Source organism: Sinocyclocheilus anshuiensis, unplaced genomic scaffold, assembly GCF_001515605.1.
Source record: "Sinocyclocheilus anshuiensis isolate Anshui unplaced genomic scaffold, SAMN03320099.WGS_v1.1 scaffold983, whole genome shotgun sequence".
Classification (NCBI taxonomy): domain Eukaryota; kingdom Metazoa; phylum Chordata; class Actinopteri; order Cypriniformes; family Cyprinidae; genus Sinocyclocheilus; species Sinocyclocheilus anshuiensis.
The window spans coordinates 449,425-473,772 of record NW_015546086.1 but is presented as its reverse complement, the minus strand read 5'-3'; the positions used below and the strand labels follow the sequence as shown (position 1 = coordinate 473,772).

The 24,348-nt window shown below is 36.2% G+C and overlaps 1 protein-coding gene and 1 long non-coding RNA gene across 4 annotated transcripts in view; one reads left to right on the top strand and one right to left on the bottom strand.

The window, feature by feature from the left end:
- smarca2 (SWI/SNF related BAF chromatin remodeling complex subunit ATPase 2) overlaps positions 1–11,609 on the bottom strand; it is a 53,782-nt gene extending 42,173 nt beyond the window's left edge. For 2 of the 3 annotated variants that reach the window (XM_016501589.1, XM_016501592.1), the window contains exons 1-8: positions 11,523–11,609; positions 9,473–9,712; positions 9,161–9,290; positions 7,762–8,094; positions 7,446–7,544; positions 4,657–4,924; positions 3,386–3,512; positions 911–1,084 (exon numbers count right to left, since the gene is read on the bottom strand). In XM_016501589.1, coding sequence (XP_016357075.1) covers positions 911–1,084; positions 3,386–3,512; positions 4,657–4,924; positions 7,446–7,544; positions 7,762–8,094; positions 9,161–9,290; positions 9,473–9,697 — 1,356 coding nt within the window. In that variant the 5' untranslated portion in view covers positions 9,698–9,712; positions 11,523–11,609. The other variant, XM_016501590.1, reaches the window with a different exon arrangement.
- LOC107700076 (uncharacterized) overlaps positions 10,575–24,348 on the top strand; it is a 29,661-nt gene continuing 15,887 nt past the window's right edge. Inside the window, exons 1-2 of the long non-coding RNA XR_001635516.1 lie at positions 10,575–10,705; positions 22,527–22,636. This is a non-coding gene — a long non-coding RNA (uncharacterized LOC107700076). The remainder of the gene's footprint in view (positions 10,706–22,526; positions 22,637–24,348) is intronic.

Sequence of the window (24,348 nt, the reverse complement as noted above, 5' to 3'; positions counted from 1 at the left end):
TGCAAAAACAGCCAATATGGTGTCTAAAACGTAAGTCTCTTAATAAAACTTCTAGTTTATTGAACTGTTGTAAAAAATCAATATCACATTTGTATATGGTAATTTTTGGAGAAAAAAAGGCACTCTTCCGTGTGAACTTGAGTATAAATATACACATTTTCTGCCCCCATGTCTTGAATTTGTGATCATTCTGAATGTATTTTAATAGACTGAATCATGCAGTGATCAGGCAGCGCGCTAGACTTCACGTAATGCGTGCACTGTAGGTGTTTTGAATGTTTGTTTTTTTTGCGTTGTGAGAATATTGAGTAAAATAGCTCACTTGTCATGGTGTTATTTACCTATATCATGTTATGAATAAACTAAACATTTTGAATTTTTACCTCAGTGTGTTTCTTCTGAGTTTGTGTGCTGTCACGCTCATTTGTTCTGAAGTCTCGAGACAAACAGAGTGAGCCTCAGCACGAGCTTGTATTCTGTATTCTGCTAACTTACTGCAATTCTCTCTGATGACGCAGTAACTTACCGTGGGGAAGAAAAAATATTCGGTCTGTCCAATGATTGTAAAGTCATTAGGTCCGTCAGACTGAAGATATTTTAGCGGTAATGAGACCAAAAATATTTAAGACCCATCAAATCCGAATTTAAGACTTTTTAAGGCCTTATATTAGGAAAACGTTATTTAAGACATTTTAAGACTTTTTAAGGACCCGCAGACACCCTGCCTCTAAAAAGCATCTTCATCAGTTAGTCAATATAACAGCACATGAATTGTGTATATGAGCATTTTTGCTGTGGGAGCTTGTCTAGTATTTTTGTCAGTATAGTGAGTTTGTTCAGTCCATTGAGTTATATAAAATAAAAATAGATACAAATTAAATTAAATTAAACTGATACATTCATTGATCACCTGGTGTTTCTGTCTGCGCTTCCTTTCCTGCTCGATCTTCTGCTGCTTCTCTAGTTTCTCTGTCATGCGTGCCTCTCTCAGCGTCTGTCTCTTGCTGCGCTTGTAGGCTTTGGAGTTCAGGGCCGTCTCTAGAGTTGTGTCTCGGCGCATGCAGGCTACAACATCTAGCCTCAGCTGAATGAGAAAAAAAAAACAATCATAGTCATCTGTAGCAAATTACTATGTTCCATTAAGCTAATGAGCTTCATCAAATGATAATCATATTCTGATGCATTTCACACATATTTTGTTCATAACTGTTGCTAAATACAGCAGAACAAGGCTGTGAATTGTGAGGAGACCGTATGCTATGAATACAACAAGGGCTCCCTCTAATGGTGAGTTCCACAGTACAGTGTACTTTGTATCACAGTCAACACATATGTGACCCTGGACCACAAAACCAGTCATAAGTTGCACAGGTATATTTGTAGCAATAGCCAAAAACATTGTATGGGTCAAAATTATAGATTTTTCTTTTATGCCAAAAATCATTAGGATATTAAGTAAAGATCATGTTCCATGAAGATATTTTGTAAATGTCCTACCGTAAATATATCAAAACTTAATTTTTGATTAGTAATATGCTTTGCTAAGAACTTCATTTGGACAACTTTAAAGGCGATTTTCTCAGTATTTTGATTTGTTTTGCACCCTCAGATTACAGATATTCAAATAGTTGTATCTCGGTCAAATATTGTCCTGTTCTAACAAACCATACACCAATAGAAAGCTTATTTATTCAGCTTTCAGATGATGTATAAATCACAATTTCAAAAAATTGACCCTTATGACTGGTTTTGTGGTCCATGGTCACATATGGCTTTTTGGCTAGATTTAAAGCAAAGAAAAGAGCACTTTTAGATAGAACCAAGATAATAATAGATGGCACTCGTGGAGGTAGGAAAACAAAGTTCTTTATGAATCGCAGATTGCTTGTAATAAAGACTTAAATGCAAAAGAAAAGGCAAGAGAGCTGACTGTTTCTATCAGTGGTACGTTTTAATTTAGAATGTTTGTGATAACGTAAGAAAAGTAGTTTAAATGTTTTGTCATTTGCTTGAGTAACTTAATATATAAATCTAGAAGTAAAATGCATTGAATAATGCGTCACTTATAAATATTGTGTAAACGTGAGTACGTTCAAAGATCGTATAACTGCACTGTGTAAAAAGACAATCACAAAGCTGATAAAGCATTTTCAGCAACAACGTTTGGATTTGGATAAACGTTGGATTTCAAAATAATGGATAAATGCTGTGTTTGTGGTAAACAGCCGTGGATCAGTAGCAGACTGCAAACGCCTGTGTGAAAGCACAATGAGTCTGTGCTGCTTCTGCACCGCATACGAACCGCACATGGGCTGCATACGCACTGCAAACGGATGTGTGAACCTGGCGTGAATTAAACATTCATAGCAACTTTGGACACCATCACAATCCACGTTATGTTAATAGGACAAAGCTTAATGGAACCCTCAAATCAAAAATATGCATGTGCAATTTTTACTTGGCTCATTGAAAATGATTTAATTTATTGTAAATCAATGGCAATGAGTGATTTTCATTAGAAGTGTCTCTCAATTTATGACTGTAATAAATGACTGGAAATATGCTTTTATGAAAATTGTATAAATTATGTGCACCAGTAAAAGTAAAAATTATTTGAGCACTTAACATTATCATTATTATTATTATTGACATTTATTAATATATATTTTTTAATGATGCATAAAAGTGTCAATAGTTTTAAACACTTTTACATATGTATGAGTCAGCATAATCTTTAATCTTACGTATATGTATGTATATATATGTATATATATATATATAGATACATATATGTATTTCCATATATGTATGTATACATATGTATGTATGTATATATATATATATATATATATATATATATATACACACCTTGCTACGTGTACTGTGTTAGGCTAACCGAGACTTGTCATTTGCACTTATATATTGTTGCTCTTTTGTTAGTTTTGACTGCTTTTATTGTCCTCGTTTGTAAGTCGCTTTGGATAAAAGCGTCTGCTAAATGACTAAATAAATAAACACTTTTATACCATTTTCAAGGAAAGTTCTAATTGTCATGTGGTGTAACCATCAGTAAAAAGTAATATTTTCTTGAAAACAAAATTGTTTAAACAGTTCAAATAAGTTTTAAAATATATTTTTTAAAGGTAAAACATTTTTTAACAAATTACATTAAATATTATTTCATAAATATCATTAAGAGTTGCAACACATGACATTAATAAGCAGTGGAGAAGATTAAAGTTTATTCTAAATAAATATTACTTAAAGTTTTCTACAATTATTTTTAATTCAAATTTTAATACAGAAATTATAAAACATGATCATCACTAATGAGGTGTACTCACTTTTTTCATAAATAGAAAATACAAAAATGTCATAATCCCACCTGCCGCTGGAAGTTAAGCAGTCTTAAGGCCTTCAGCTCCACAGTAGCTTTAGTCCGCAGATCAGGTGGCAGTGACCCTGGCAGATTCTCCAGCTCCTGAATTCTGTGAGCAATCCTGGCCTGAAGACTTTGAACACAAATGAGAAAGACAGGTGTACTGAATCCTATCACAATCTGTTTTTTTTTTTGTTTTTTTTTATGTTTGTTTTTAAGAAGAAAGAAAGTTTTAAAAAGTTAAAGCAAAAACTGTCAATCAAGCACAGATCACCAGATTATTGTTGAATAGAGATGTCTCGCAATGTAAACTTTTTAGGCAATAACAATTTCTAGTAACTTGAGAGTTCTCTATAAATCACCTGCAAGATCTGAACCTTTCACTTGGTAAAAAATAGATAGTACAGACTGTAAAAATGTATGTCTTGGTGACTTCAGGGTACATCAAACAATCAACACATTTCTGTTGTTTCAGACAGTGCAAGCCAGTGCAATCAACCAAGTTCTGAGGAACTTTCAGAAACCTCAGAGGGTTCCTCACCCTCCTCTAACATTCATTACAGCTCACAATCCCCCCCACCCCCACCCCCCAAACAACAACAATAGTTCTGCTGATATTCATCAGTGAACAACGGCTCTGTGTAGTTAATGCTGCTCAATGTGAAAGCCCGCAGGTGATGGAGATTTACGCTGATTACAGAACCGGCTTTCTGACAAGATCCGCGTTAAATATCGCATGCGATTAATCGTGCAGCCCTATATTTTACAGACAGAAGAGCAATGGAAGGTAGGTTGTTTTGTTTGAACACATACCCAAATTTTAATGTCTCACCTCCCCTAAGCTGGTCTGATCTCACACAATTTAATGTTGTTCTGAACCACATTTTGCAACATACTGTACATCTTGAGTATCACAATAAGTTTTTTTTTTTTCCATCACCTCTGCCAAGAAACAGTGCTTGAATAGTTAATAACTGTTAATATTTATTACATTTGCATTTCAACTACAAAGCTAAAGGCAAAATATTCCAACAAAGTAAATATAAGCAGTTCATTTTCGGGTTAGATTCCCTTGGTATGTAATCCACATTTGGAAGACGTCTTGTATAATGTATAAACACACTGTCTTTTAATTGGAGTGTTAAAGTCAGGGGACAAACACATTGTAAGTGTACCTCAGGAAACATCATAAAATAAAAAATGCAATTCATGACCCCTTTAGACCAGTGCAGATTTATTAGTGTTGATTTAGTTTAATTTAATTATTCATTACATACCGGTATTCCCTCTCTTGCAAGAGTTCGACAGGGTCCAGACCCTGAGGCTTCTGAATTGGTGTGATGCGATTCTGTTTCTGCTGAAGCTGGATGATGAGGGAGGGCTGGCCTGGTCCTGGTGGTGGCTGAGGTTGGGGTTGGGAGGTGAGGGAGGTGCTGGGCACAGGTTGTGTGCCAGTGGGGGCCAGCGGGGGAGCTGGAGAGGGTCTGCCACTGGGAGCTGGGACCAACAACTTCTGTTGAGCGCCGGGGGTCTCTGAGCCTTGACCTGAAAATAAAGGAGATGCTCTTTGTGAACGTCTTGTGAGATTTATCAGAATGTCATGTCTGTCAAAGAAATGCTCCTGAATGCAAAAAAGCATTAAGCTTCCAGTCATCCATAATGCTGTTGTCAGTACAATCAATATAATGCGCCATTATGAAACAACATAAGTAATCTCATTTATATTTCAGAAGCCCATTGTCATTAGGATTTTTGATCGTACTCAAAGAGTTCATCAAAGCTGCTGTTGACGGTTTTAAGAGTTCAAAGCACAGTGTGAACTGATGGCCACCTCTGATCTGAAAAATCTTTACAAGGACTCATATGACCTGCTTCAAGCCAAGTTCAATGCCTTTAAAGAAATTTCATAAAGGGCATGCAATCCTTAAATGAGAACATAAACACAAGAAATGATACAAGAGCATGTTCAGAAGAAAAATAAAGTTTCTGGATTTCTGGCTGGATACAATCAATCAGTTGCTGAACCTGCCATGAGGGCATTCAATGTCCCTAGTCATTTCATATTGTGAAAAAAAATGCAGTGAAAATGTCAATTGACCTGAGGTGGTGCTTATTATCTTCCACAAGTTCAGCCAATAAGCAGTGCATCAGAATTAAACCAGGCTGACTCACGAATCAAGTTCACTTGAAAAGAATGATCTTTAATTTGTGTGAACTTCAGTGACTTTTCCATGCAGATCTAGCAATCAGTGAAAAAACGTACTGTCATTTGAAAGCATATTTATTAGCCAGGGGATTTAACCTCTGTAAGGTTGCATCTTGGCATTTGTTTAAAAGTCATTTTCAAAGTTTAACTCATATGGAGCATTTTGACCATGTTTATGTGCACAAGAATATTATATATAAATATGAATTTGCTCATATTTCAGCAGTATCTGGAGCAAATAGAAAACAACACTTCATTACAAACAAACATTAAAAGAAATTAACAAATCAATATACAGATGGATAAAAAGCACTGCAAAAGTCTTGTTTTCAGGAAGGTTACTGGCTTACATTCACAATTCATCTTTGAGTCGACATAAATGTTGACATAAATAGTACATGTACAGTATACAGAAATATTCCAATAGCATGTTAATGTCTTTTTCAGGCTTAACCAGAATATGTACCCTTGAACTGGAAGACAGGCTGCACAAAAGCATCTGTGACTAGAAGACTGTGTATGAAATTTCATATTTTCTGTCGACCGGAAATATGTCATTTGATCTAGTGTTGGTTGGGTCAGCACACATGTAAACAGGCCCCTCAGCTATCACCAGTGTTGTTATTGTAAACATAAACTATTTTCATTCATTTAAAAAAATCTGAAATAAAATAAAATATAAATATTAGATGAAAATTTAAAATTGACCATCTTGCCTGACATGCTGGGGTAGGCTCCAGCATCTCCATGGCCTTTCAGAGCATAGGTTTGAAGAATGGATGGATAGAGGAAAAAAAACTAAGTAATTTCTAACTAAATTAGAAATGTTGCCTTGGCAACTAGCTGAAAAAAAAAAAAAGAAAAGTTGAAGTTGAAGTACTACAATTACTGAAACTAAATCTGAAATAAAAATAAATTAAAAATAAAACATTATATAAAAAAAAAACTATTAAAAATAACAAAAGAACATAACAAAATTACTAAAACTTAAAGTTAAAATGAAAATATAGAAATAAAACCTAATTCAATATATTTCCAAGAACTAAAATAGTATATAAATGATTTTAAAATTATTCAGTTGATGGCCATAAATTGCATTTTGCTTCACTGTGCCATTAGGTGGAATGTAGAGTATGTAGAATGAATGTAGAATGTGGCTACCAGTAGCTGCTCGCATTAAATTCAAGGCATTAATGTTTGCCTACAAAACCACCACTGGCTCTGCACCCATTTACCTAAATTCATTACTTCAGAGTTATGTGCCCTCTAGAACCTTGCGTTCTGCAAGTGAACGGCGTATTATTGTGCCATCTAAAAGAGGCACAAAATCACTTTCACAGACTTTTTCATTAACTGTTCCCTCCTGGTGGAATGACCTGCCCAAATCAATCCGAGCAGCTGAGTCCTTAGCCATCTTCAAGAAACGACTAAAAACACATCTGTTCCACCTTTATTTGACCCTCTAACTCTAACACTTTCTATTCTATTTTAATTCTACTTTATCTATATTTATCTTCTTTTTTATTTTTTTTAAAAACAACAAAAAACAAACAAACAATAGCTTTCTATTTTTTCTATTCTATCTACTTGTTTTTCTTTGTGCGTGTGTGTGTATATGTACAGTATGTATGTATGTGTATGTGTGTGTGTGTATATATATATATACAGTATATTGCTACGTGTACTGCGTTAGGCTAACCGAGACTTGTCATTTGCACTTATATATTGTTGCTCTTTTGTTAGTTTTGACTGCTTTTATTGTCCTCATTTGTAAGTCGCTTTGGATAAAAGCGTCTGCTAAATGACTAAATGTAAATGTAGAGATGCAACTGCTTAAGATTAAATACATCCCACACTCACCTTCAGGCCATGGTTTTGGCCCAGAGCTCTGGGTATGAGTCTGCATTGCTGGAGAGGGACACGGGCCCGTTGCAGGCCCTCCATGAGTCACTGGCATACCTAGCGAAACAGCACGAGATTGAATAATAATTAAGAAAATTGCATTAAAAGTATTCCTTACAAGGTGACGGATTTTGTATAGAATATCATCAGTTCCAATCAGCCTTAAAACATCATAAAAATACAAATACAAGAAAAAACTGCACAACTGTAATTTGGACTGCACAAGGACTTGGACTTATTGACTAACACCGAAAATGACCATAAGTATAATCACCTAGAGGTCTGTTGTAGGGGCCAGTGTTGACGGGCTGCTGCTGCATGGTGGGGAGGCTCCTCTTGCCCTGCACTGCTAACTGCAGATTCTCAGGCAGAGGCTGGCCCCGGCCCAGGATCTTGTACGCCAGGATCTGAGCCCTGAGTTGCTGTAGCTGAACTGGGCTAAAGGCAGACTGACCCCTGGCTTGCTGTACCATCCCCTGTGGATCCATGGGCATCATGGGTGACTGACCCTGAGACATTTGTGGTGGGGTCGGCCCTCCTCCTGACATAGGGCTAGGCACATGCTCTGGCACCTGGCCCATTGGCGAGGGATGAGGGGACATGTAGCCTAAGAAGCACAAGCAGAAAAGATTTATAAAGTTTATTGGTGTCAAAGGTGTCATTTAAAAGTGCACTCCTTTATTAATCACAGCCACACAAAAATTCTTTTATTTTTCTGTTGTTATTTATTATTATTATTTTTCTGTCTGTCTTTTGTCTTTTTTTCTTTTTGTAGAATAAATCAATTTCAATAGGAATCAACATGCTTGGGAGTTCTGCATAAGGGTGAAAAAGTTCCCCACAGATTTCACTCATGCAAATGCAAATTTACCACATCAACCAACAGAAAGCTGCTTGGTTTGAAAGTCACTTCTGTGTGAGCTGTGCTTCATGCATCTCTACGTGATTGACAATGGTTTCTTTGCTTTTTTGCCCACTAAATATTGCTGAAATTTCATTAACCACTGACCTCACGTTTACACCGTGTCTACACCGGATGCGAAAGCTGTGCCTTGTGGCAACAGCTTAAGGCTGTCTACACTGAATGCGACCGTTGCAAACCATTTGTACTTTGTGTCAGTACGTGATAAATAGAACGAGGCATCAGTTTACTGTCGGGCATTTGTCATGTCGCACCACATCCAGTGTAGACAGCGTCACTGATTATAATGGGTTCTACTGTCTTTTGTCGCGTCGCATCGTGCCACCCATGTCCAGTGTAGACACTGTGTTAGGCTACCATCAACAATTCAATAAACTTTTAAACTATATTTCCGTTAAACAGTCCATTTATGTTAATTGCAGAACCTTTAATTATGAACATTTATAGATATATTTAGGACGGTAAAAGGTACATATCAGAGAATAGTTTGAGTGAAGAGAGTAAAGTACAAAGATCTTAGCTATTAGCATATGAGGATAATTAGTGTAACATAAAGACAGACCCAAAGACAAGTGCACGAAAAAATTTTTCAATAAACACTGTCAGATAATCACCTTAATTACCTCTGAGGCCAATGTAGACTTACCTCCTTCAATGGCAGAAGAACAAGATATTTCATAACTATAGTTATGGTTAAAATAATAACCGCTGAGTGCTTTGTTATTATATTGTAGCCTATATGTAATTGTACCTTGACTGTGTTGATCCATAGGGCTCTGTGGAGGACCCATGCCACTGTGCAGGGATCTCATGCCCACCCCCTTCATTTGTCCATAGTGCATATCCTCTCCCATCCCCTTCTCATGCATTCCCTCCATAGGCTAAACAGAGGCAGGAGATTAGTCATACATGCTACTGGCATACTGGCAACTTCAAACATACCGTTTGAAAATGAACCTACAACAGGGCTTTTTCATTTATTTATATGCATTTTTCTGTTTTGCATTTACTGGACAACTATTGATCAATTTTAATATAATCAATCCCAAAAGCCATCCTCTACCTTATGCATTGGGTGGATGTCCTGTGAATAGTCTCCAGCCCCTTGGCCCTGCATAGCATGCGGGACACTTGGGGGCCCTGGACTGGGGCCCATCATGCTGTGTACAGAGCCAGGAGAGGGGCCGGGTCCAGGGCTGGGCCCTAGGATGGGCCCCGGAGACAGGCCAGCACCTGGTGAGGGACCAGCATGGGGTATCCCAACCGGTGGTTCGTTGGGGGTGGACATCTATCGACTGAGAATCTGTGGAAAGGAGGGACAAAAACTTGAACCTACTGTTAATGATAAGAGTCTCACTATTGTCCAAAATACCAAACATTGTTTGACATCCCAAATGACTACATTTTTCATTTGCTCAATAAAATATAAAATATAAAGCAAAATAATAAAAAGTTAATTATATTTAAAGTCAGACATATTTTATGAAAAGCCACTATCAATTATATTATATTAATATATATTTATATATTATATACATAATTATATTCTATAATGTGGCAAGTTGCTACATTGTTTTTTTTTAAAGCTACAGTTAGGCTAATAATTTAAATTAAATTCTGATTATTAATATATGAAACTATGCACAACATTTGTCATCTTTTATAATAAAAAGGCAGTAAGCCAAGAGAGGCCGTGCATTACAGTCTCTTGTTTCTTATTGCATCATTATATAAGTTCTATCATAATAAGGAAATGTATCCTGTATTGTAATATTTCAGGAACCACATTTTTGAGTAATGAATGTCTTTTTCCTGCCCTGGAAAACAGAATTTTAAAGTTCCTGAATTTTACATGTTTTCCATGACTGTGGAAACCCTGACACTTATTATGAAGTAGTACCAAGAGGAAAAAGGGCTAAACAATTTTTATTAAATAAGTAACATTTATATCTTAATTTTACTTTATTGTTATCATTGATGACGATGATTACAATAATAATAATAATAATGAACTCGCCCACACACATAAACATACATTTTTAAACAACTTACATTGGTTTTCTAACATTACTTTATTGTTAAATTGCTTTATTATTGTTGCAGGTATTGCTGGTATTAAGAAGAACACTCGCCCGCTCACATAAAAGAAACAGAGAGGCCTGAAATAGAGTCGATTCAAATGTAGGCAAACTCTTCCAGTGTTATTTGCATAACAATAAGCCGCGCTGATCTCTGACACTCCCACCCGAGCAGCGTTTCTGGAATCGAGCAGGATCACAAGACGCCAACAATGACGGTAAGGGGTTAAAAATAAAATAAAATAAAAAATAAATAAATAACATGCACGGGGTCAGATAATGATAATGGTACTCGTTTATCATGTGAAGACACGTTAACATTTAATTACACACCCTATTGAAAATTACAGTAATTATTCGTATCTATGAACGATTTGAGTTCATTCAGGCAAAACTATCCAAACGGAAAAACTAGGAATAAACAATTAATCCATTGTGAAATGCACAAATGCGCTCGGGCAGGCCTATGCTTACTGTCCAAAGCAGAATGATGAAAACTTTAAAAAGCAACCAATAATTAGGAGTGGTCAACGTCACCCGTAATATCATAAGAAAACCGCTTATTTAAAAACAGAATAATTGCAATGAATCCGTAAATGCACATATAGCTCGGCGCAGGGGTGTAATTTGGAGGGAGTTGCTCTGATCATGGCTTCCTCGACCTGCTGTCACGACCGTCTCCCCCTCACGCCATTGCAGTTTCCTGAAATCTCAAACTTTCTGGGACCTTCCCACCACATCGCACTACCAATGCACATTTATAACAGCCGTTCATTTTCCTGGCATTACAAACAGTTTTGCATTTTTAGAAAAGCAGTTTATTCACCTGCATTTATGCTGTCAAAGTTAAAATCAAGCAAGCAGTAAAGCCCCGTCTCAGATAATTGAGCAGCAGCTCGCTAACCGTCTGTACAGTTATGTTAGCATGCTAGCCCGCGACATTTTATCTGTAAAAATGCCCCTAACAAAATGCTCCCCACTGACATATATACATCAGTATAAATGTCCAAGCAAAGAGTATTTAAACTCAATTACCTTCTGCGAGGTAAACAACACACATAAGAGGTCTAGCACATTATTTCAGCTTCAAAAATATGACTGCCATATGTTGGTCCCCTCCCCCTCTGTTTTGCTGACAAGTTGAAGTTCGCGTTTTTTAGTGTTTTGACATTTCTGATTCGTTGAGAGCGCCGGAAATACAGTCGTCTCTGTCGTGTAATTGGCTGAGCAACACATCGATCACCTCGTGGTATGTTTAGGGGCGGGGCTTTTCAAGCACACTTTCGCTTCACAGCGCCGAAGGTGCTGGAATTCTCGCCTGTCCGCCGAGGCGTTTGGGGACACTAGCTGCAAAACGATCATGTTTTCACTCGCTCACAGGACTGACTGTGTTGTATTCACGGCCTGTGTGAGCCCATATTTATCTGAGGCGACATGAACAGTTTTTTCTGTTACTACACTACGGATGAAGTGACTCCATGCATTGCATTATAGGTTGCATAAGCAAGTTGTTGCTTGCTAAACAATGCATTTTATTTGCTCTGTAAAACAAGTGTGATAAATGAAAATGTATCTCGTACTTCAATTAGTCGTAACAACAATTGAGTCATTGTTGGACCGAAAATGTACTCCCAGTGAAATAAAAACTCCTCTGCTTCTGATTGGTTCATACACATGGGAGGCTGTATCTGATTGGTCTTATCACTAAAGCCCACCCCACACCTAATCATAACCACTTTCAGCGTCAAAAGCTTCTTAATTAGAAGGACTACTATTCCAAATCACCATATTTTTGCATATCATATGGGTAACGAATGTTAATAATAATGTTAAACGAATCCCTCATGTTCCTGAATGTCAGCTTATGTGGCAAGGTGTCACATGTTTATAGATTTCACAGTTTATTAAAATATTTGTTGGTCAAAATGGTTTCTTTTGGACGTTACTTTTTACTTTTTAAGTTATTTTGTATTTCCTTTTACTGTTTAAAAATGATCTGAGAAAAGCCTATACTAGACTGTTTAATGTGTTAGACGTAATAGAGTGTTTAACGTGTAGGTTTTACGTGTAACTAGTAGATCTTTTGGTGTAAAAAGTGTGATGAAACTGTAGTTTTGTGATGTAACCACAAGAGGGAGCCAGTGCTTAAGAATTCAATAAGGTTCCAGTCCAATCCATGCAAATATAGCTATGAGTCAGTCAACAGGCAGTTCATGCGTTGACATTAATACATTGTAACTCATTTATATAATAAGTAAATTTATGATCTAATTTGCTAACCAATTTACCAAATTGCTGTACCATCATTCATTATTACCATCCAATAATGCACATAAATGTGCAAACAAAATGACCTATTATTAAAATAATAATAATAAAATAAACATAATTCATGTAGTTATTGTTTAATACGGTAGATTTCAGATTGTCTGTTCTGTGTAAAAATAGCCACAACAATTAATCTACATTTACAATCATGTTCTTGGCATTTTTTTTTTCTTGGCATCTTAAAATACAGGTACAGATACAAGTGGTGTTGAGTGCTTGAGAGATGAAGGTTAAACCACAAAGCTGTAAAAACAACAGTATCAGTGCTGTCATAGTATTACTATACTGCTGTTTAGCAAAACAAGAGGGCTGACTATATTAGGTTAAGGTTTTCTGAAGATTTTCATACCTTTTTCCCCCTCCAGAACCAATGTTCTGATTGGGTAAGCCAATATAGACAATTTGCTAATACAAAAATATCCGACTGGCCCTCAGTTGTACCTGAGGGACTTATGCAAATCAGTTTGCATTCTATTGTTCTGAATGAAATCGTTTCTATAGATTTATTGGTAGGGTTAAAATAGCTTTTAATACTAAGTGAGTGAGCTGTCTAGTTTATTGCACTTCTCTTGTGTTGTTACTGCTGAAGGTTGAATGTTTTAGGTATAGAAAGTAGTAGAAAGTTGGTTTAATTTATAACGTAATTGTCACATAAATTGTTTAGACTGAAAAAAGCTGATTGTATCTTGTTTGTTATGATGAAATCAACATTGTATTCTAGAATCCTTCACATTTATACAAAGTCAAGATTAACCTGATCTGCAGTATTAAAATTAAAATACTTAAAAACAGAAATTTAATTTAAACTAGTTGTGATTAGATTCTTTGTTTTAAACAAACAACAAAAAATAACAATTTCATCATAACAATTGATTATACTAATTATACAGTTAAAATATCTAAAATGTACTGAAATGATACATTTGTCTTTTGGGTAGTAATCATGTATTTACAAATTGTAACAGCAGTCCTGACAAAATGTAATTTGGGTTGCAGTGTAACCTTATCGCCCATCAGCTTTCTCTGACACCTGGCTGATGCTATCAGATGAGATAGGCATGTTGTTGATTGTGACATGTTGGGATGACAGATTGTATTCTTATGGCTGTTTCTCTTATCAAGTCAATTCCAACCGCACGGTAAAACAAATGGCTCTTTGTCACACAGGTGGAGATTTTATTTTCACTGCGCACACAGAGTAAGCATAGAACATGATTCAGGGATTTTCACAAATAAATTTAAAAAAAATTATTAAACAACTATGGCATAATTGATTTTTGTCCAAAAGTTTTAAACATATACTGCAGATTATATAGAGCTATTTTACTGTATTTGCAATCACCTTTTAATATAAGAGATAAATAACCACAAAACGAATACAAAATCACAAAGAATTCAAGATGTAATGTGCAGTCTGTAATGTTTGTATGGAAATAACATTGTAACAATGTATTCTTATAATCAGCAAAGCAATTAAGCGCATAACCATGACTTTGAACTAAACCATTAATATTGTTCTATTTTCTCGATTCTGATCAACAATAGGCAGATAAGTCAAATGAATCAAATCAAATCTTGTTGGACTGCAAGGCACTAACTAAAGGTTGTATTTGAATAGCCTTTGGACAGGTAAACAAAGTGTATGGTTTTGGCTCTGTCTCTGCTTCCTTTCCTCAGTAATCCTTTATGTTCTTGCCATTTTCAAAAAAGAATGTGTGCAAGGTTCCTGAATGTAAATTCATCCAAATAAAGCCTCCAAATAGCCTGAATGGTTAGTGCCTCCACTTCAGATTCACTGGTCAGGAAAGACCAGACCAGCGTTCAGTTGACATGGAAAATGACTGGACAGTGGTTTCAAAATCAATTTCCCTTAAAAGCATTACCTCCTCCGTCAGCCCACCATGAAATTTGCCCACTGTCCAAATTAGGGCATGCGTAGTCGCCTAACCTGTACTCATCCTATAGTCAGGTGATCAGTCACTATGCATATTTGAATTAGTCAAATATGTTAAATGACACTTAGCAGCTTAACGCCAAGTGATTAAATCTCAAATATGCCTTTCAACTACCAGCTCAAATGAGCACAACAGTATAAACACATATAGGCTTTTAGCTTTATGGAAATTGGCCTTATAATAACAATCCCATGTGCATTACAATAGGCCCAAGTGTTTTAACAAATGTATTGTATTCACAAAAAGACCATTTTAGCTCTTGCGGGCGTCGCATGAACACATCGGTTATTACAGTCGCCACGGCAGTATCGGCATTCACCACGCTCTGTATTTGCACAGTGGCCACAACTAAATATATACGTATATATATATCATAGATTGGAGCGGCTTTCATGGGCTGCTTTGGCTAATTGCCTGTGTTTTCCAGGTGTGACCCAACCAAAGGCACGTTATATTTAGTTTTACATGTGACATCTGTTTCGGGGGCTTGTTTGTTTTGTACGTGGTGCTGTTGGTATTCTGAGCGTCCCAGGTGGATAACTTTCCTTATTAAGCCTTTCGTATTTAAATAAAGCCACACGGCAAAGGGGTCTGTCGTGACCCATTACACTTTTGAATTTTTTGTTATTGACACCCAATATGCCTAAAACAAATATCAGTTTGTGGAGGATACTTAAAAGTTAGAATATACTCATATCATGTTTCAATGCACGACACTCACTGGAGCCAGGCCCTATTGTTTTTCAGGCATAAGTTGTGGCCTAATGAACTGGAGTTATTTTTATCATGCTACAGACACTATATATGTCTGTTCTTGTGAAAATAAAACATCCAGAGATACAAATGAACCTGTCAAGCACCTCTAAATCTGACTTCTTCAATCTAAGCAGTGTCCGTTTTGTCCATCCATGGCAATGAGCGGTTTCTTAAAGATCCCTCTTGGCCAATTGGTACATCCTTTTCTTTTTATCTTGCACATTCTGACCAGTGTTTATTCGCTCCTCTGTCATCCCCTTGAAAGTGGAACTCAGCCAGATTGATCCGCAGGTGTGGGACACCTTCCATCACTTGACCCTTTAATTTCACTGCTACGATACTCGATTTGCAAACCCTGGGATTTTTAACAGGCTCTTGGGACCAGCATCTGATAAAGAGCAGCGCTGGAAATCTTTTTCCAAGATGGTGCGGGATTCCAGAGGGGTCAAGATATAGGCTGGGGGGAGGAAGCGCTGTCAGTGAGGCCTCTTTGTAGTTGCCTTTGTTGCAGGTGTTCTGCCACTCACTATTATCCTCTGCTGTTTATTCATCATGCATCACCTGCGTGACATCTGCTAAACTAAGACACATTACTATCAAGGAAGAGACTCTGCACTAAAAATACAAAGAATCTACAAAATTAGGTCCATGATTTCTTGTATCTTTTCTCTCTGTGGACCATAAAAGAAAATATTTTTAGAAATGTCTCTGTGTTTTTAAACCCTATGATGGAAGTCAATGGTACCAACATTGTTCAAAATATTTTTTTTTTCATGTCACACAGGGAAAAAAAACGTTTTTGTGTGAACTAGGCTGTTCTTTTAACATTTAAAAGCAGGGTCACCAAAATATTTAAAACTGTAATGAATTATCGTATGATACGATACGATACGATACAATATACTTCATTTTCCCTTTAGGGAAATTTTTCTTGGGCTTAATGTATGCTGCATTTTCAAATCACACAATAAATACATAGCTAAATCACATATGTCTCACATAAACAATGCCATACTGGGGAGCAGAACATGTAGACGGGTATATTATTTATTAAACTTTATTTGAAAAGGGACCATGTACAATTTTAACATAAATGTTTCCATTTCATGCATTGTACCGAATTTAGCCAATGGCTAGTTTTCATCCGCGGTCCCTTGGCAGGTAATCATAATCACAGATAGACATAAGAACAAAATAACAAACACATACAATACAGTAATACTTATACACATTCCATCAGAGCCAAAAAAGAACAGTAAAAATAACGTTCAGTTAAGCCACAACTATATCAGTGTTTACAGATTTGAGTTGCTTTTAAATAAAATTTTAGTTTTAATTTAAACGTCAATAGATGTGCACATCTTTACGTCTTCTGGTAGAGTGTTCCAGTGAATAACAGCTTTCACTGAGAAAGATGACAACCCAAAGGCAGAATGACGAAAAGAAACAACACAATCAGTAGTAGATGATGATCTAGTAGATCTTACAGAGACTGTAGGGCGAAAATGCACAAAATCACGAAGTATAGAAGGGGCTAAACCATTTAAAATGTTATATACCATACACAAATTTGAGAAAAGTCTAAAATTATCAAAGCTCAAAAAATGTTATTTCTCCAAAACCCTACAGTGGTGATATTGGTTAGGCTTTTTGTCTAGAGTTTTTAAGGTCTGTTTATAAAGAGATTTTAAAGGTTTAATAACAGTTTCCCCTGCTTGACCCCAACATGTCAGACAGTATGTCAGATGAGAAAAGATTGTAGCATGCATAAAAGTCTTGGCTACATCAGTGGGTAGACATTGTCTAATTTGTCTAAAATTGATCAAGTTATATTTTATAGTCCTCACCAATTTCTTTACATGTTTTTTAAAACTAAGATTTGGATCCAGCGTTAAACCAAGATCATTAAACTCAGTAACAATTTCTATCTTTTCACCATTTATAAAAATATCTGCATAAATCAGGCTTCATATTGCACAACTGAAAGACCACTATTATTGTGCAAGTAGTTGCTTCATAAACCAAAAAAACAGTAATAAGTAACAATAACCAGCAATAAATAAAAATAAATAGTATAAAACAATAAATAGTGATTGACAGTGATTTTAAATCTATATAGTCGCCATTATAAAGAAGTATTTTCTTGCCAGCTGTGATGTCTGTTTTGCGAATACATAACTGTGAACCGGTTAAGGCAGTTAAAAAGAATCATGAATCAGTTTCAAACTCTGGTTTGAATCAAACTCGCGGAGAAAAAAAATTCTAATATTTAACAAAAATTGGTTGTTGTTTAACATAGTGAGGTTCGGTTGAGATGTTGAATCTATTGTAATGCAGTCTTTGACTAACAGGTAGGTGACATTTTGGAACCACAATATTTTTAAAGCACACATACATATTCTTGCTAAATGGATATTTATATAGTACAAACATAACCAGGATCACTACAATGGCAGTCTCAAATAAGAAGTTGCCTCTGAACTTTTTTTTTTTTCATGGTTCTATAATTTGTCAACTAAAATGTATTTTGACTCCTAAATGTTTAATTTTAGGAGTAAGTGACTTCCTAGTCATTTTCTTTAGTCTGGAGTTCTGAAAAGAGTGTGTTGACTTTACTGTCTTGCTTCAAATCACGATGAGCTTGGCCATTTAAGCTCACAATGTGTTTTTAACTTGTCACACTGAATACTTTCAACTCCTGAGGGATGATGTCAGCAAAATACCTGACTACCACCAATGACCAACAGGCATCTGGGAGTAGTTAGAGCTACTTTATTCTCACACCCTTCGTGTCGTGTGTGTGTGTGTGTGTGTGTGTGTCTCAGCATTATAAAGAAGTATTTTCTTGCCAGCTGTGATGTCTGTTTTGCGAATACATAACTGTGAACCGGTTAAGGCAGTTAAAAAGAATCATGAATCAGTTTCAAACTCTGGTTTGAATCAAACTCGCGGAGAAAAAAAATTCTAATATTTAACAAAAATTGGTTGTTGTTTAACATAGTGAGGTTCGGTTGAGATGTTGAATCTATTGTAATGCAGTCTTTGACTAACAGGTAGGTGACATTTTGGAACCACAATATTTTTAAAGCACACATACATATTCTTGCTAAATGGATATTTATATAGTACAAACATAACCAGGATCACTACAATGGCAGTCTCAAATAAGAAGTTGCCTCTGAACTTTTTTTTTTTTCATGGTTCTATAATTTGTCAACTAAAATGTATTTTGACTCCTAAATGTTTAATTTTAGGAGTAAGTGACTTCCTAGTCATTTTCTTTAGTCTGGAGTTCTGAAAAGAGTGTGTTGACTTTACTGTCTTGCTTCAAATCACGATGAGCTTGGCCATTTAAGCTCACAATGTGTTTTTAACTTGTCACACTGAATACTTTCAACTCCTGAGGGATGATGTCAGCAAAATACCTGACTACCACCAATGACCAACAGGCATCTGGGAGTAGTTAGAGCTACTTTATTCTCACACCCTTCGTGTCGTGTGTGTGTGTGTGTGTGTGTGTGTGTGTGTGCATGTTTATGTGGTTTATGAGGACACAAATTTGTATAATAACATGGGTATGACATAGGTATTACAACGAGAACGTGATTTATGAGGACATTTTCAGTGTCCCCGTAATTCAAAAGGCTTATAAATAATTCAGAATGAGTTTTTTTGAAAATCTAAAAATGCAGAAAGTTTCCTGTGAGGGGTAGGTTTAGGGGTAGGGTTGGTGTAGGGCAATAGAAAATACGGTTTGTACAGTATAAAAACCATTACGCCTATGGAGAGTCCCCATAAACCATAAAAACAAACCTGTGTGTGTGTGTGTGTGTGTGCGTGTGAGACAGTAAATGTTCAATTGTCAGCACACACGCTATAGAAATTAAAACAAATCTGTGTAATATCTTGATATCTTGAACATCTGCAGTGTACATACATACATGCATAAGAACAAAAGCAATTGCACATCCTGTCCGGCCCTCTAAGGACTTCTGCCGGATTAAGATATTGTTTTCCAGAGAGTAAGACAGCACAGGACCGGTCAGTGTCTTTGGCCGTTCTGAACCATGTAATGAATACAGACCGTAGAGGAGGAGTTTTGTGCATTAGCTAGTCATATCAGTGGAGATCTCAGGTTTTCAAAACACTTTAGGATGACATGAAGCCTGTGGTATGTGAGAAACAGTTTTGGCCTGACTTTCTATCTTAATTTGTCAGTCTCATATTCTCAGTGGCCAAACGCTGATGGCCATAAAGAAGCCTATTGAATCATCAAGACACCAAATGCATGGCAGTAAAAGACAATTAATACACGATTGCACTCTGGTAACAAGTAAACCAAAACCACTCTGAAGAAGGCAGATCTGTCGTGTCATTGACAACTTGAACTAGTCTGCCTTTTCCATGCCACATACAGTAAACATTGACCTTTTCCCTCTTTCATGCTATGCCTGAGTACACAGGCGTTGCGCTCAGTGGTATGCAACGGGCTTATCTGACAGGCATGCTTTGTCAGACCCATGTGATTTGATACAATGTCTCTGGGCTTAGTTCGTTTTAGCAATAATGACAGATTAGTCCCACGTAATTGCCTCTCAATTGACTGTAGACATAACAGTGCTTGTCTTTTTCTGACAGAAGCTCAGATACCATATATGAAGGCATAGTGAATAATTTAAGTGTTTACCCCTCTAAACTCACGATTCAGGTATTCCGCTCAGCTTTGTTGAGCTGCCACTGGCAGAATGACAGCTGCCCCATCTGTAATTAATGTCTGATTCCTATGTACAAAGACATCATTTTGTACGTCCTTGCCCTCTCACGTTAGCATTCAGAAGGCAAATCTTTGTTTTCATTTTTCAGCACTGGAAACACAATGAATGGTATTTTGCTGTGTAGGACGGGTGTGTATGTAACTTTTTCACCTTGTTTTATGCTGGTGATGACTTGTTGCAGGAAGAGAAGTCATCAGGTGAATGGCATTTGACATAAGGCCTTAGCAAACACTCACCTGCAACAACTAGTATATGATAGGGCCTCTTCTTAAATCAGATTCATTCAGGATAAAGTTCAGTATGAGCCTTGATAGCACCTTTCATTTAGATACAAACTAAATGTTGTGCGTATTAACTATTTTGTGTCCATTTCAATGATTAATGGGTGTCAAACAAAACAAACATGTTGCAAAAATGTTTTGCTATGGTTCCCATTAAGTTATGAGAATGTTATTTCTGAATAACACAGTGACCTTTGATTAGTCTCTTCTTTAAAAATAAAAATGCTTAGCTGTTAGTTATTCTTAGCTGTTATTCATTCCGTGGAGTCAGACCTTTTCTGTAATCGGTTCACAATGTTATTTCCCATTGTCTGTCATTTTTTTTGTCGATAAATCAAACACGTGAATGCTCTAAATCTATGAGATGAACAGTATTTCCAGGGCAGCTGCCCTTCGATGGAAACTAGCGGTAAAATGTGACACCTGTTTTCAATGAAACAAGTGGTACGGTCTCCAACTTGTGCAAAATAATAAAATCGTTCTGGCACAAAAGGTAATCATATACTCTTCACCATAAATGCATGGGAGATTCTGACAGGGTTTAGGCATGGTGAGCTATGGCTAGCTCTGTTAGAAAATAAAACTCAGGTTTACTAAGGGCCAACGCATTAGCAAGTAAAAAACAAATGCAGCTGACATTCACTCATATGTGACATACAATACAATTCGTTTAATTTAAGAAATGGAGACATTTGTAGACATATTTAAAAAATCATGGTTGAGCACATTTTCAAGTAGGATTGGCTCAAGCATAATATTTGTAACAACTAGCACTGGATTGGCGAGTTGTTTCTATGCAGGCTATATATAGTGTTAAGTGCTGGTATTCAGTTCATTGTGATTTTTTTTAAACAAAACATAAAAAGAGAATTATGTGCTAGCTAGTGGCAACTTGTCCACCCTTCACAAGAGAGGAGTGTTTCTATACTGTTGAAACAACAACATCCACTTGAAACAAATTTGGCATATGACTGATATGAGTGATTTGTGCTTCTCAATGGAAAGTGTTGCAAAGTTAATACTTTCTCTACCACATTCTGCTGATTGACAGATTTGGATAGAGTTCACATTCTGTGCTTCATTTGTTGACCTAAATGCAAGCTGTGGGTGCACCTGTGTATAGTTTATCATTAGTGTTTTATCTACTGAATCTAAAATATGTTTGTCTGCGGTTGATTGCTTAAAGAATTAAATAATTAGTTATTTTGAATGTTTGGAGATTTGAACTTCTTTGAGCCGTTTTTGCTGTTTTATTGATACTTATTCCCTCATACACTGTAAAAAAAATGATTTTCAAAATTGTAAATAAAACAAAGATAATTAGAGTACTTTTTACAAGAAAATATTTCAGTTTTTAAAATATATTTACATTTTTAATTCAGTGTGTTATTTTGCCATTTATTTGTAATTGTTGAAAGCTTGGTAATTTTCTGTTACAGCACATCATACTACTAAATATTTGTATTGCATTATGATATAATAGTGTAAATGGCTAGCGATTGACTCATTTGTCTAATCTACATCACTGTATAAAGTGGTAACCTGCAAGTATTACCTTAAAGAACTTTTTTTTTCTACCTGATTTAACATTTGGGTTTGTTGGTATAAATTAATGTATTTAGGTTTATTCAGTGATGTTAACATTTTCACTTAAAAATGCTAATAAGCAATGAGTTAATAGTGAGAATTGGTCCAAAAAAAAAAAAGTGTTATCAAAAATTCTTGTTTTAAAATGTTGTATTATTATCAGCTATCATCTGTATTAATATCAGTTTAAGGTCTGTTGTAATTGTAAACTGCGCAACCTTTTACTTTGCATAAGATTCTTTTAAACGGTTGACCTAATGTACAGCTCAGGGTCAAATCCATGAAGTCACAAACCAAACACAGTGCACCCCCATCCTTCTCAAGCTGATTATCTTTTCCTCTCCTTTTACCAAGCAGCAACATCACCTCACAGCAAGATCTCATGTGTCCAAACTCCAAACAGTCCTTATGAGCTTTTCTCTTGCCTTTCAATGGCCGTGGCGCTCTACAAGTCTCAACTTCACCTGGTAAGTGTGCACAAACAGAAAGAAACTTCCCCTGATTGTCTGATAACAACAGATCTGCTCTCCACAGATGTCTGATTCAAAGTTTACACTGTCAAGATTTTATCATTAATCATATCGGCCCCGTCACACACATTACTTTTATTTCTCATTCATCACAATTTATTACAGGCGGCAAATGCAGGATTGCACTGACTTGTTGTTTCCCAGTCACTGATCCAACTCATCTACAATGTTTTGTTACACTTTATTTTAAGATGTCCTTGTTACAGTGTAATTACGCAAAGAAGTATTGAGTAATATTAATTAACAACATGCACTTACTGTAGGCTTAGGGTTTGGTTTAGGCTTAGTTATTTGCAATTGTAATTTACTGTTATTACTATAGTAAGTATATGTAACATGTAACAAATATATTCAGTGGGTATAGAAAAGAATCACCCCTTTGCAATATTTGCCCACTCTTCTTTTCAGAACTGCTCAAGTTCAGTTAAATTTGATGGTGAGTGTCTGTGGACTGCAGTCGTCAAGTCATTCCACAGATTTTCAGTGGGGTTTATTCTGGGCTCTGACTAGGTCATGCAAGGACATTCACCTTTTTCTCCTTCAACCACTGTGTGGTCAGTTTTGCTGTGTGCTTTGGGTTATTGTCATGCTGGAAGGTAAACCTTCTTCCCATTGACAACTTTCTGGCAGATTTTCCTCAAGAATTTGACGGTATTTTGCCCCATCCATTTTTCCTTCTATCCTGACAAGTGCTCCAGTCCATGCTGCAGAGAAACAAGAACAGGATATTAGCACCTCCATGCTTTACTGTAGGAATGCTGTTATTTGGATGCTTGGTGTTGAGGCCAAATAATTCAATTTTAGTCTCATCTGCAAGTTGTTATACGTTGAGTAAATTCAGCTGGATGAAACAAAAAACTTTTCCGTCTTCATTTCAGGCTGCAAAGCAACAAAATGTGATTATTTTAAAGGGGGGTGATTCTTTTCTATACCCACTGTAAATAAAATGTTACCCAATGTTTATTTATGGTTATGTATTTATGTATGCATGTATTAATTCATTCATTCATTCATTCTGCCTACACACCCACCCAAAACTGCTGAAATAGATTACACATTTTTGACTAGCCCACAGATGTCAAATACAAATTTGAATGATAAATCCTACTATGAGATAATTTATGCTGACTGTCAAACTCTTGTCAAATTAGCTGTGCTTAGTTATTTGAGAAAAATGGTCATTATGTGTTATATTTTACTTTTTTATGTAGCTTATATTTTTCTTGTAGTGCATGGAGTGACATAAGTCCCAGAGTCAGTCACATCTACATTATTCCCGTACAGTGTATTAGCTGTACGGGAATAATTATTCATTGAGAGTTATTATTCATTAACTCTCAGTTCACACAGAGTTCACTGTGCGCTGGCAGAACCGAGGAATCGTGGGTCACAGGAGCTGACTTTCAGTTAAAACCAGTTAAACTCTGCGGACCCGGATACGGTTACAATGAAACCATTTTTTTTCATTTCCTCCATTGTATGTGTGCAGGGTAAACATTTGAATTTGAGTATGTTAAATTTAGGCGAAAATACCAAAAAACGCCCTGAGCTTAAGTGGTTTTAAACCACAGAGGATGTGCTGACTAAATATTATGGTTAAAATGCTTAGGAGTGAAGCTATAGAGTATGCTGTGAGAATGTTAGCATGT